Source organism: Scomber scombrus, chromosome 12, assembly GCF_963691925.1.
Source record: "Scomber scombrus chromosome 12, fScoSco1.1, whole genome shotgun sequence".
Classification (NCBI taxonomy): Eukaryota; Metazoa; Chordata; class Actinopteri; order Scombriformes; family Scombridae; genus Scomber; species Scomber scombrus.
In genome coordinates this window covers 17820482-17832484 of record NC_084981.1, presented here as the reverse complement: position 1 = coordinate 17832484, position 12003 = coordinate 17820482, and the positions used below count along the sequence as shown (strand labels likewise).

The following is a 12003-nucleotide window of genomic DNA, read 5'->3' as shown; positions in this document are numbered from 1 at the left end:
AATTTAAAAATTGATTTCATGTAGCGTTCACTCAGTTCAGCTCATAATTAATTATGCTGTGTGTCTTCTCTCTTCGCTGCAGCACTGTATGTCAGAGCTCCTTCTTTTATTTCTGAGTAGTGTTTTCCATTAGAGGGCAGTACAGAACGGGAAACTGAAATCAACATTTCAACCTTGAATTCATCCTGCACATTTAATCTGTAACTTAAATGTTTATATTTTAATTTATTTTCATCGCAACCACATTGAATCCTGTTGGGATGAATTATTCTGTTTTAGAAAGACCATATGGAAGGGCAGCAGAGACGGCGTGAGTTTATAAAACATCCGTTGCTTTAATTGAATATGTCCTGTATTTTCATTTTCTACATTCCCTCACAATGATCTGTTGTAATATTGACAGTTTAGGTTTTTATTTCACAAAATTCTTGATTCCCTTCACTGTCTAGTGCAGTTCCAGAGTGACCCTTACTTTTACCATTGTTATTCCTCTTCTGTTCAGCCCAGGTAGCCTAATAATCCACCCTGCAAAAATAACCTCGGCTCTAACCTTTACAGAGCCAATTCAAGTGGCCCACTCACTGCATACATTTGAACTTTGCTGTATTTTTGAATTTCTTATCCGATCAGCTCCTTGCGGCTGTCTTGCCGTGCTGCTGGACTCACCTACTCTGCCATTGGAGCGCCATCGCAGCATAGATGTTGAGGCAGCAGACAGGCAGATGAAGAATGAGACTCAGTCTGTGGTTTCACAGAAGGCTAATGATGCCTGTGGTGACTACAGGCTACAGTCAGCCCCCTAACGAAGGGAGCTGTGACACAGCCACAAGGGGTCCCATTTAAGCCAGGCGCGCTCTGAAGTGCACTGTAAGCACCCTCCTTTTTGCTTGTGGCTAAGTAAATTCTATGGAATGCTATGAATTTAGCACCCAGAGATACTGATGTATGTAGAGTTGTTCAGTTGATGTTGAAAAGCGAGTCCAGCATCAAAGATTCAGACATGCTGCCAGTAATTGGTCGTGTAATTGCTTAAATATCCAATGAATCCCTTTAAAATAATTCACACCTTTTTTTTCTCTAGTTTTTTGCAATTTCAAGATGTGTTATTATTATTTAGCTCTTTTAGTAGCAGCAATTTTATTATGTCTGTATTATTTTGTGGTTGTATGTTCACCATGTGTACCATTTCCGTATCATGCTGGCTCCGAGATAAAAAGGAATTAGATTAAAAGGGGCTGAGACGATCTCATCATCCGCACTGTTAATCTCTGTGAAACCTTTAATTTTGGCCTCATATCTGCCTCCATTTCAGAGAGAGGGAGAGTACACGAGTGCATGTTCTTGCGTGCGTGCGTGCGTGAGTGTGTGTGAGCATGTGGCCAATGCGTGTTCGTGTGTGCACATGTGTATGTCCATATGTGTGTGGGTGAAGTGGATGATATTGAGTCTGACTTCATAAATCACCCAGACACTGATAAACTCCCCATGCACCCACACACCGCTAATGGGCAACCCTTAAGGAGTGTGAGTGTCTCGTGCGGCGTTTGATTCAACATTTATTAACCCCCTCACACACACACTTGCTCTCACATACGACACACACTCATTTGAGCCATAGAAAGAATATAGTTGGTGGCACTCGTAGCATCAGTGCAAGGTACTGACCTGGCCAGGTTGTATTAATCATGGCCAATAGTAGTAAGATACATTTTAGCTTAAACAGGCACAACAACAACAACAACCTCTGCATTTGCTAATACTAGTTTCCTTCTCATAACTTATATCCTGTCTCCAACTCCCCACTTCCCATCTCATATCCTGGCACCCCTCATTATAGAACAATTTTCTGCCCCCACATCAAATACAAACACACTCTGTGTTTCCATCTCTTGCTCCTCATACATGTCAGCTCATAACTCTAATGTTATCACAACTTTTCACCCCTTGGTAGAAGTCGCAAGTTTAGTGGGGACCCTGCAGAAGTTAATCCTGCAGCTACAGTGATTCATAAATAGCTGCTTTTATTCTTCCTAAGAAGTTTGTGCACTTAAAAAAAAAAATAAAAGAGTGAAACTTTTTTGGAACATATTAACTCAGCTGTAAGCAGTGCACCGCTGCTGGGAAGCCAGAGGAGTATCCGCCATGCAGATAGGCAGTGTCCAACAGTCAGTCAGACAGATAGACACAAGGATAGATAGCTGGATAGACAGACATTAGACTGGGGCTTGGCTGCACTATCAGGTTTCCTCCCCCTCTGTCTGTCTGCCGGGACCGCCTGGCCTCGGAGGCCCTGACACCGAGGCACCACGCAGCCAGCCACGACAGCTGCCACAGCAGCATCTAATACCAACACACTCCACGCTACGCCACAACTACAAAGAGAAATATCATTTGAAACATGGCATACTTTGATGCTCGTGTAATGATCTTTGTGTTTTGAGAGGGGAAAGCGGGAGAATGGAGGATTCGTATGGAGCCTTTTTTTTGTTTTTTTTTGTTGTGTCTTTAGAACAAAGAGAACCCCGCTCCACACAAGCAAGTTTAGGACAGTGGTGGTGAGATAGAGCAGGATTAAATGAGAAAGTAAAATAAATCCTGAGAGGTATCAGCATGCCTGTGTGTGTGTTAGTAACCCTGCCTCAGTGTGTCATTGTAACCTTATGAACTTGAGTGTAGGACTGGGGGTCTCTAATTAGGAACGGCTGATGAGCGGCCATACATTACGTGCCTGTGTGTGTGTATCCCTGCATGTATCAATCTGTGACTATACAGCGCGGTTGTCAGTGTGGTAAGGAGAGTGTCTCAGCCTGGAGAAAGTGCAGGTCTAGCCTTGGTCATGTTGACGGAGGGGCGGCACTTCACAGGCTCCAGGACCCCATGGCACCAGTCTCCCCAGTCCCCCAGACAGACTGGGAGCATCTGGGCTCTGTCAGCGCCTCTGGCCCCCGCAGACTCCGATCTATATGACGGGGGAGAGGAGTGGATTGGATCAGGGAGAGGGAAAATATGAGCCAGATTCCTCAGCCTTGTGCAAAATGCATGCTTTGCCAGTTAGCATGTTAGGTGTGTGTGTGTGTGTGTGTGTGTGTGTGTGTGTGTGTGTGTGTGTGTGTGTGTGTGTGTGTGTGTGTGTGTGTGTGTGTGTGTGTGTGTGTGTGTGTGTGTGTGTGTGTGTGTGTGTGTGTGTGTGTGTGTGTGTGTGTGTGTGTGTGTGTGTGTGTGTGTGTGTGTGTACGCTTGCATTAAGGCCTGATAACAGGTCATAGTGATTAATTTTGTATGATGTGAGATGGAGGCTATTGATTAGCGACTAATGTTGGAAAAGTCCTCTCTATAAATTGTCCAATTAAGCATTAATTAAAAGTGTGCAGCTAAAAATATGCAAAGCCCATTCTGAGCAAAAAAAACATGATGGTTAAAGATTAAACTTACAGATATCATTCCAGAGATTTCCTTATGAAAGCTATGATTTGATCAAGTGGATATAGCTCCTAAGCTCCGCCACATGGAAACTGATACACACACTTGCCAAGACTAATTAATCTATACTCTAAATTAGGAATATAAATTGTCGTCCCAATTTAACAAGGTCAGTTTTAACTTCTCTCTTTACACTTTATTTAACTGTGTAAGAGAAAAAGAAAAAAAAGAAGCCCTATCAATGTGCTTCGCTTATTATGATTGACGATTGATGATTAAGTCCTCCAGCTGACACACACCACCAAAGCCGGTGAGTTGGAATTGGATGTGACACATACACAGTTCTGCGTGTTAGGTAATTCGTTGACGAGGGGCCAAATTCATTTATGGAACAGCGGTATTGGCAGGCATGGACACTCTCTGCAAAAACAACGATAATCACAGAGGTTTGGCGCGGCGTGACAAGGACTCTTCAGGGAAAGGCCCTTACACGCTGCTTTGTTGGCCGTTCCTCCCTAAGATGGAGGGAAACATCCGCCACTGTTCTTAAGATGAGAGTAGCTCAGAGCAGGAGGAGAGAGATTTATGTAAGGTGCCGAGGACGTTTAAAGGGTTTGATTAGCATTTGATGGAATAGCATGTAGTTCATCACAATTTCAGGAATGTATACAGTTTTTTAAATCTACATTTTTCTGCAGCTTTACCTTTTCGGTGGAGGCAATAGGTGATTTTTTGTGGAATTGATGAAATAAAGGCTCTGATAAATCCTCTGTAATGGAACATGAGGGGGACCCTGTCTCAAGCCATTTAATCTCTTTTCGCATTCTCCATTTTTTCTGCTAATGAGCCTTATTGACAATCAAACAGAAGCTGTCATCCCCCAGGATGCAACACTCCCAGCCCCTGCGTGTTTGTCATAGTGTCCTGGCAATCAGAGCTGCCTGCAAGACCAGGCTGGCAGTTAGTGGTTCTCACAGCAGCGCTGCCTGAAAATGGCACACTTCCTGTAGAGTTGCAGCTGCCACCTCTGCTACTTCCATTACTTTCTATAGCATGCAGATGTTGTATCAACATTCCCTGCCAAGGGGACTGCAATAACTGTGAGATTCATGCCATGTTTCAGAGGCACGTCAATTTCTCAAGTGGCACAATTAAAGAGGGAAATACAGTACCAGGTTTTTCACAGGCGCTGAAATCGGAAAAGGGCTTTTTCCACTTTTTTTCCAAGGGGGGCTGTTTCATAAGGGTTCAGAAATCCACCCGATTTTTACTGCCCTTTTCCTGAGTTAAGCTGCTCTGTGAGCCTTTGTGCGGCAGACCTGTCGTGACCCACAGCGGATATGGAAATGGGGCTAAGGTTTTATGGGCCAAACGGATTGGACACAGTCAAGCTCAGGGGGCATGAATATTGGATGTTATTTCTGCTCCCTTTTTATGTAATCCATTGCCAATACATTATTAATAGATGATATCATATCCAGAACTACTGGACAAAGCACTACAGAGGGGTACTATGAAAGGAGCTCTATGTGGTGGAGACTGTGGCAGAAAATACAGTTCAAGTGATGTTATTTTATCACTGTAGCCTAACACTCCCTGACCAGGCAATTCTTACAGTGTAATTTTTGGACTAAGTGAAGTTCATAGAAGGAAAATATGGTGAATACTGTATTTCTACCAGGAGTAAATCCTGCATTTGTGGGTTTGAAATACACTGAAACATTGATGAAGTATCAAATGACACCCAAATACAAGTTTAATGGATTTTGAAGCACTGGGATACTTTGCTCATCCTTCTTGACTGCAGTGAGTGAAGTGGAAATCTTTGCGAGGATCTAGAGTTTTTCCTGCAAAGCTGAATCCCAGTGTACAGTAGCAGGGGAGCAGTGTCTTATCAGATGTGCCGATTCACAGACAGGAGAGTGTGCTAATGTGGGACTATTTTGTAAAAAAAAAAACAAAAGAAAAAAAAAAGGTAAAATTCCCTGTTTGGATTCAAAATGTGGAAATTGTTCAAAAAAAGGTCAGACTCCCGGTTTTTGATTCATTGTCGTCTGAAAGTTATGATCTCAACTCGTGCAGTTTTTATGAGTCACAGCAGCCATATCCCACTCGTGTATAAACTCCCAACTTCACGAGTGTTGCCGACCGCTTTTCCCCCCACACAAAACACATCACTCAGCGGTTACACAAATCCTGTCAGTCCAAGAGCAAATCCTTAAAAAGTATTTCTCAGCACTGCCCATGGAGTAGAGAAGATAAAACTATTGTCCACCTTTTAGTTTTACAGTCTGCCCTGTCTTGATACGGTACACATATTGGTACAAAGGTATTACCACATCAACATCCATTAAAAGTGAACGTATAAGCCCCTCTATAAGAGTTACATAGGGAGTGGATGCGTAAGGTAATATTCTCTTTTTAAGGTCAGTTTGAATTGTTTTTTCTCATGGGAAACGGCAGATTGATAAAGAGCAAACAAAACCTCTTTTCTGAATGCGTGTCCTCCATGGCCTCAATGAAGGTTTCATTCCTTTATATCATCCAGCCCAATTCCCAGCATGCATGGCCATTGTGGCTCTTTCAACTGGAGCTCTCCATTGACTGGCTCATTGTCCGGCCGCCCTTTTGTGTGTGCTATCACCGGAGCACAATCTTTCACCTGAACAGCACAGGACCGAAGCTTGGATATGGTCACGTAAAACGCAACCCACGGAGATGCCAGGCTGCACAATTAACCCACCAGCACTAATGAAGAAATGTTTATTATGCATCAAACTCTTAAAAATCTCTGGTGATGCTGGTTAATAACAGGGTTATTAGTCATGCTCAGGCATCAGACAGAGATGGTCAATATTACCGCTCAGCCTTATATTATTGAGAGGAGTTTTTTTTTTCTTTTCTTTTTCTTTTTTCTTTTTTGAAATATAACAATCCACGAGCAGATGTTTGAAGCGTGGCCCTCGGCAACACAAGGCTAGTTAAGATCGATATTGCTTTCAATATTTCTTTCCTTTGACAGATAACCAGTACTGAGGAAAGTCTTGATAAGAGTGGCAACATATGGATGTGGCGAGCCTCGCTCTCTTTTGATTGCGTGACCCCGTGACCTTTGCCTGTGTTTGAGAGGGAGGCAGCCACATGGTATGGGTGGGGGTCTGTCAGGCTCTGGTTATGGGGCATTATTGACCCAGGATTTATAAATATTTAATGCACACATTAAGATCATGGTGGAGGGTGGCCATTAGAGTTCTCCAATAAAGAGGCTCTCACAATGATTGAGTGGTGTGGCAGAGCGAGTGGCTGGTCGTTGGGTACAGAGAAACCTGCTGAGACAATATACTGTACCTCTAGCCTGCCTGCCAGGCTTCAGAGCGCTTAAAATTGGCAACAACTGAGCAAACCTGTCATTTTTTTGATTGTACTTTTACCCTCACAATTCTTTTTTTTTTTTTTTCTCAATTGGCTGTTGTTACTGGCAGTTCCCTTTTGTTTCATTTAAAGAGCAGTTAAGACAAAATAAATATGCCGTTTTTGCATGTCCCTGCTTAAGCAAGATTTTGTTATTGAATAATAGAGACAGCAGCCAGCAAAGCGAAACATCCAAACTTGTGTATGTGTATTGAAACAGATAATGCAGTGCCAGGAAGCAGATGTGTGGCTATTGTTATCGGACACATTGGATTATCGAGGGAATGATTTGAAGCACGAAGCGATCACAGCTGAAAATTAAATCACTCTTTTTGAGTCTATCTGTCCTTTGCATTATCAGTAGCTCCTGGACTATCTGCCCGTGCCGAGAGGTCCACGCATGGCGGCTGACATAATAAGCTGTGATATGCTGATTGCCACTCAGGTTGCCGCCGTTTAATTGTGCATTAAAGGGAGAGGTGGCCCTGGACAATGTTGCCTTGATGAGAAATTGACATTTTGTGACCTGCTCTCCATGACCACTCTGGGTGCCAGATAAGATGCTCAGTTGTTTTTAAGGAGAACCACTATTCTTCCCTCAAACACTTCTATCCTTCTGTTTGACCCACTTGATGAGTATAGATTTCACAGTGGCCCCCCCCTTTCAGCTCTCAAACTATAAGAGGTTCAAAACGATACCAGCCCTTATAGACAAAGGATAACCTTGCTCTTTCAATGTATTGATTCTTTATTAACTAGGTGGCTTAATGCAATGAAATGAGGGATTTGAATGAGCCCCATTTGGGGTGCTTTGAATAAAAAGCTTGCACTGTTTATGAATGACTACAATGAACCTTTGAAGCACCACAGATGCAGGATATGCTGATACAAAGACCAGTAGGAATATGTCACAATGTCAGAGTGCTTAGCTGAAAGAATATGAGTAAAGAGCAGTTTTCATTTTTATGGTTGTTACACTTTTCCACAGGTTTCAAACAAGTATCTCTATGGCAAAGTCTAAACACTACAACTTACAGACGTGTATCACAGGTTTGTCCTCAGAAGTTATGACTGTCTTTTTTTTTTCCTTTCTTCTGATTGTCAGTTTGTCTGCCAGCCAAACTGTACTTAAAACTGAAGAAGTCCACAGTTGAGGAGCTATTGTGTTTTTACTGAAAATTTTAATAAAACATTTCTGTTTCCATTCCAAATGTTGACATTTTTAAATTTTCTTCCCTGTAAACACATGTAAGCTATGTGGCAGAGTCATAAGTGGTGAGTAAAAATGACTTCTATACATTCTACAAAACAGAAAAAAATACAACCACAAATGGAGTGTTTTTTTATCTCCAAGGTTGTCCCTCATGCACATTAGTCTCTATTGGATCTTAACAACTATCATATGGGTCACAAACAATTTATTTGACAATACAACCAACAAAGTTTTCTCCAAAATGGTCTGTATAGATAATTTAAAATCAATATAAAAATAAACAATGAAGTTTGACTTCCCCTTTAAAAAAATGGACAGAGAGTCTTGACGGAGTAACACAAATTTTTGAGGATACACATGAAATATATGAACATTGCATTTCATCAAATACAAAAAGAAAACAAATGAAGGCAACAGTTCTTGGCTGAATTATCTGTGCTGCATCACTATATTAAGGGCATGACGATTAATACATACATAATGAAAAGCAATATACAAAATTTCAGAGATAAATACATTATTTATAGTTGATATGTTACAAAATTTCCCTCAGTGAGCGCAAGTGTGTGTTTGAACAGAAATATGACAATGAATTACTATACTCCTACATTTTCAATGGATTTTAATTTTGTTTTTTAAATGTTTTTTGTCGATCTAAAAGAACATGAAAAAGACAGATGTATAAATATTTAGCACAAGTTTGGCAATATCACAATAGTCTACAATTTTTAACCACATATAAAACACATAAGGGAGTTGGAGCTAGAAGGGGGAGACTGCTCCTCATCAACAAGAAACAGACTTCACAGTAGCCTAGGAATGCATTAATATACAGTGCTAGCAAAAAAGTTGAAAAACATGGCAAAACACACTTGCTTAAAAGGAAGCTCTAGACATGGAAGTACATCATATTCATCAACAGAGCAGTGTTTTGTGCACGTCAGTGTGCTTGTTGAATCAAAGAGGATTTTTTTTTTTACTTTTGAAGATGATTTCTAGCTACAATAAATTACAAAATTTAAGTTAAAATGCAGGAATGAAACATGATACAACCTTACCCACCCAGCCCCTCCCCTTTTTACTCGTATTTGTTGTACTTTTATGATCAATTTTCTACATTATATATCTCATATATTTTCCAGTTGAAATTCAAACTTTCTTGGCCCCTGTGTATTTTTCTCACACATAAAAATACAAAAAGTCACATTATAAAGACACACAACTGTTGTGAATCTATTAAAAGAGAGTTGAAACAGAAAAAAACAATTTCTGAGGCAAACAAGTTCATTGGCAAATGTGCTGTACATCAGTGTTTTTACTTTACAACCAGATGGTGAGTCCACAGAGTCCCTTCCAGTATTGAATGTGTGGTTGATTGGACATTTCCAAGGCCAAAGCACAACCCAACAGGTATACAAAATAAACCCTTCCATCATCCTGTGTCCTCTTCAAGGGTGATAAAATGGTGGGGGGGAAATTAACAAAAAAAAAAAAAATCCCACAGAGAAAAAAATATTGTTCCTCGTGAAATCCTTTTTTCTGCAGGTTTGCGAGTCATTTAAAAGAAAAAGAAAATCATTTATTTTCTTTTTTTCCCTTCATCTTTAAAAACAGAACAAGCGGTTGACTATACATTACACCAGCATTTTGCTGTGTGCTGATGGGGTGTCCCGTGAAGTGGTAGTGTGTGGACTGGTGCTTGAGATGACGAAAGTGCATTTACATTGGAGGGACAACCAGGCCGGACATGGCTGGAGGAAAAAAGACAGAAAGAGAAAGGAGATTAGTTTATTTGGCTAAAACATATATGGATATTATATTATTAAAATATTGCAATTTAGTATGTGTATGTGCATGTGCGTGTGTGTGTGGGTGTGTGCGTGTGTGTTTGTGTGTGCGCATGTGTCCAGCCATCTGACGGTGCACAAGTGCGTGAATGTATGCCTTAATGTGCCTGTTTGCGTATGTGCCTGTGAGTGTTTGCCGTGTCCGCCAGCCTGCTGCTGCACGTCCTCCTGACGGGGAGAGAGTTTGAAAACCTCCTTCCTGCTCTGACATTTCAGCCCCCAGCACTCCACTCTTGCTATGTGTGATATTTCTCCTGGCGTTGGGGTAATGGCAAACAGTGGCCCAGACTCCCAGGAGACGCGGCCGTGGTGACGGCAGAGCAACAACACGGTCACTTCCCACAATGCCACAACGCTACAGTACGAGACACTCCTCAGACTCCCCTCAGATTCCTTCTATCGCTCCCTTTCCTCCCCTCATCTCTTTATCCTACACTCTCCGACACTGTACAACGTATCAGTCCTACATTTCCACATTCCCCAAATCGTGCCTCTGCGTCATTATCCAAGAGAGATTAGGCAAGATCAAAGGTAGCTTCCGTTATTTTACCAAGACCATCTGCTTAGGATATCATTAGCAACTGTACCTCACCCAGAGAGTTTATATATTCAGTATTTTCACACGTTTTAACAATTAGGCAACTAGTGAAGTGCTGGGATGATATATTATTATATTGCTCTGAGTATATTTGTAGAGTCATGGTTGAAATGCTTTTAAGTTTGCCAGCGCAGATGATGGCAAGGCATTGCTCATTAATTTCTGCACAACATGTATTAATAAGTATGAACGTGTAGCAAGATGAACTTTAATTTCCCACTTCATTAAGCCCAGTGTTATTAATCTTGGGGCACACACTACGGCTAAGCTTGTTTTCAAAGCAATCATGTTGGTCATGACACATGCACAAAACCTAATAAACATAATTACTAAAACAATTCTGGCAAGGTCTTTTCCTGCGACATCAGAAGGGGATCATTTGTATGAAAGGGCAACGAGGATGTACGTTTGTGTATACATTTGCACAGACGAGAGGCGACACTTGCAGTACTCGTACTTGTGTGTGTAAAGACATGCTCTGTGTGAGTGGATGTCTGAGTGTGAACTGAAAGGTGTAAATTGGCCTGTCAAAATGCATATATTTGTAATGATTAATCCCTCACCAAACCGGACAGAGGCCTGAGCAGCGGTATCTGACCAGTAGTCCGTAGGGAAGGGATGAGGGGGTGAGGGGGGCTCACCTTGCAGTCCGTTGCCGTTGGCGCTGGTGCAGGAGGGGGGTGGGGAGGCCTGGGGTCGGACCACAGGGGCGAAGGCGCTCTTTTGTTTAACTGCGGAGACGATAGGGAAGGAAAGGAAAGGAGGGAGGGAGGGTGAGAGTGAGAACGTGCTGTGAGTAGTGCTAGAGAGGGAGAGGGCAGTTAAGGTAAGGCTGGGATAGTATTACTGCCAGGGGGGATACATGATCAGTACTCACAGGCCCCTACCATCAACATCTTGTCCGGTTGAACAAATACAGGTGGCATATGGTGAAATACACATAAAAATGAATATTGCTTCTAGTCTGAGCTACTTGTGTGTTCTCCAAAACACTAAAACCAAGCAAGCCCCTGTGAATGAATAGTAATATATTATCACCATCAATAATGTTATAACCCTGTCAGAAGTGATTCATAGAAGTGAAAACGAATGTGGGAACTGGAATTAAATCAGCAGCAGCTTAGTGCTACTACAGCGTGCGATAGTGGCAAGCTACTCACTTCCATATGGAGAGTTGGCAGAGGATCCGTTGAGGAACCCAGGGGAACTTGGCACTCCCAGGTTCATACCGGCATTGCCGTAGCCATTCATGCTGTTGCTGACGGTGTTGTAGCTCGACTGCTGCGGGGTGCTGCTGGAGATGTAGCCCCGGGGGGACACGCTGCTGGTGTTCCGGCTGTAGCCCACTGAATAACACGGGTGGGAGAAAGGAAGAAAAATCCATTCATTTATTTCCCTCTGTACAGTATTTACCAGGGAAATGTTCACTGATTATAGTAAATAGTAAGAGAAATTTACTGCTGCAATCAAATGTTTTTATATCATCACATACTGTAGATGCCAGTTTAATAAGA

General features: G+C 42.0%; 1 protein-coding gene across 12 annotated transcripts in view; it reads right to left on the bottom strand.

Annotated features, from left to right (window-relative positions):
* Positions 1–9763: 9763 nt before the first annotated feature.
* Positions 9764–12003, bottom strand: part of LOC133991506 (transcription factor COE3) — a 65508-nt gene continuing 63268 nt past the window's right edge. For 6 of the 12 annotated variants that reach the window (XM_062429944.1, XM_062429941.1, XM_062429942.1 and 3 more), the window contains 3 exons: positions 11646–11835; positions 11131–11321; positions 9764–9795 (listed from right to left, as the gene is read on the bottom strand). In XM_062429944.1, the coding sequence (XP_062285928.1) occupies positions 9764–9795; positions 11131–11321; positions 11646–11835 (413 nt within the window). Of the gene's footprint in view, positions 9796–11052; positions 11322–11645; positions 11836–12003 lie in introns of all 12 variants that reach the window. The other 6 variants (XM_062429950.1, XM_062429951.1, XM_062429952.1 and 3 more) reach the window with 4 other exon arrangements.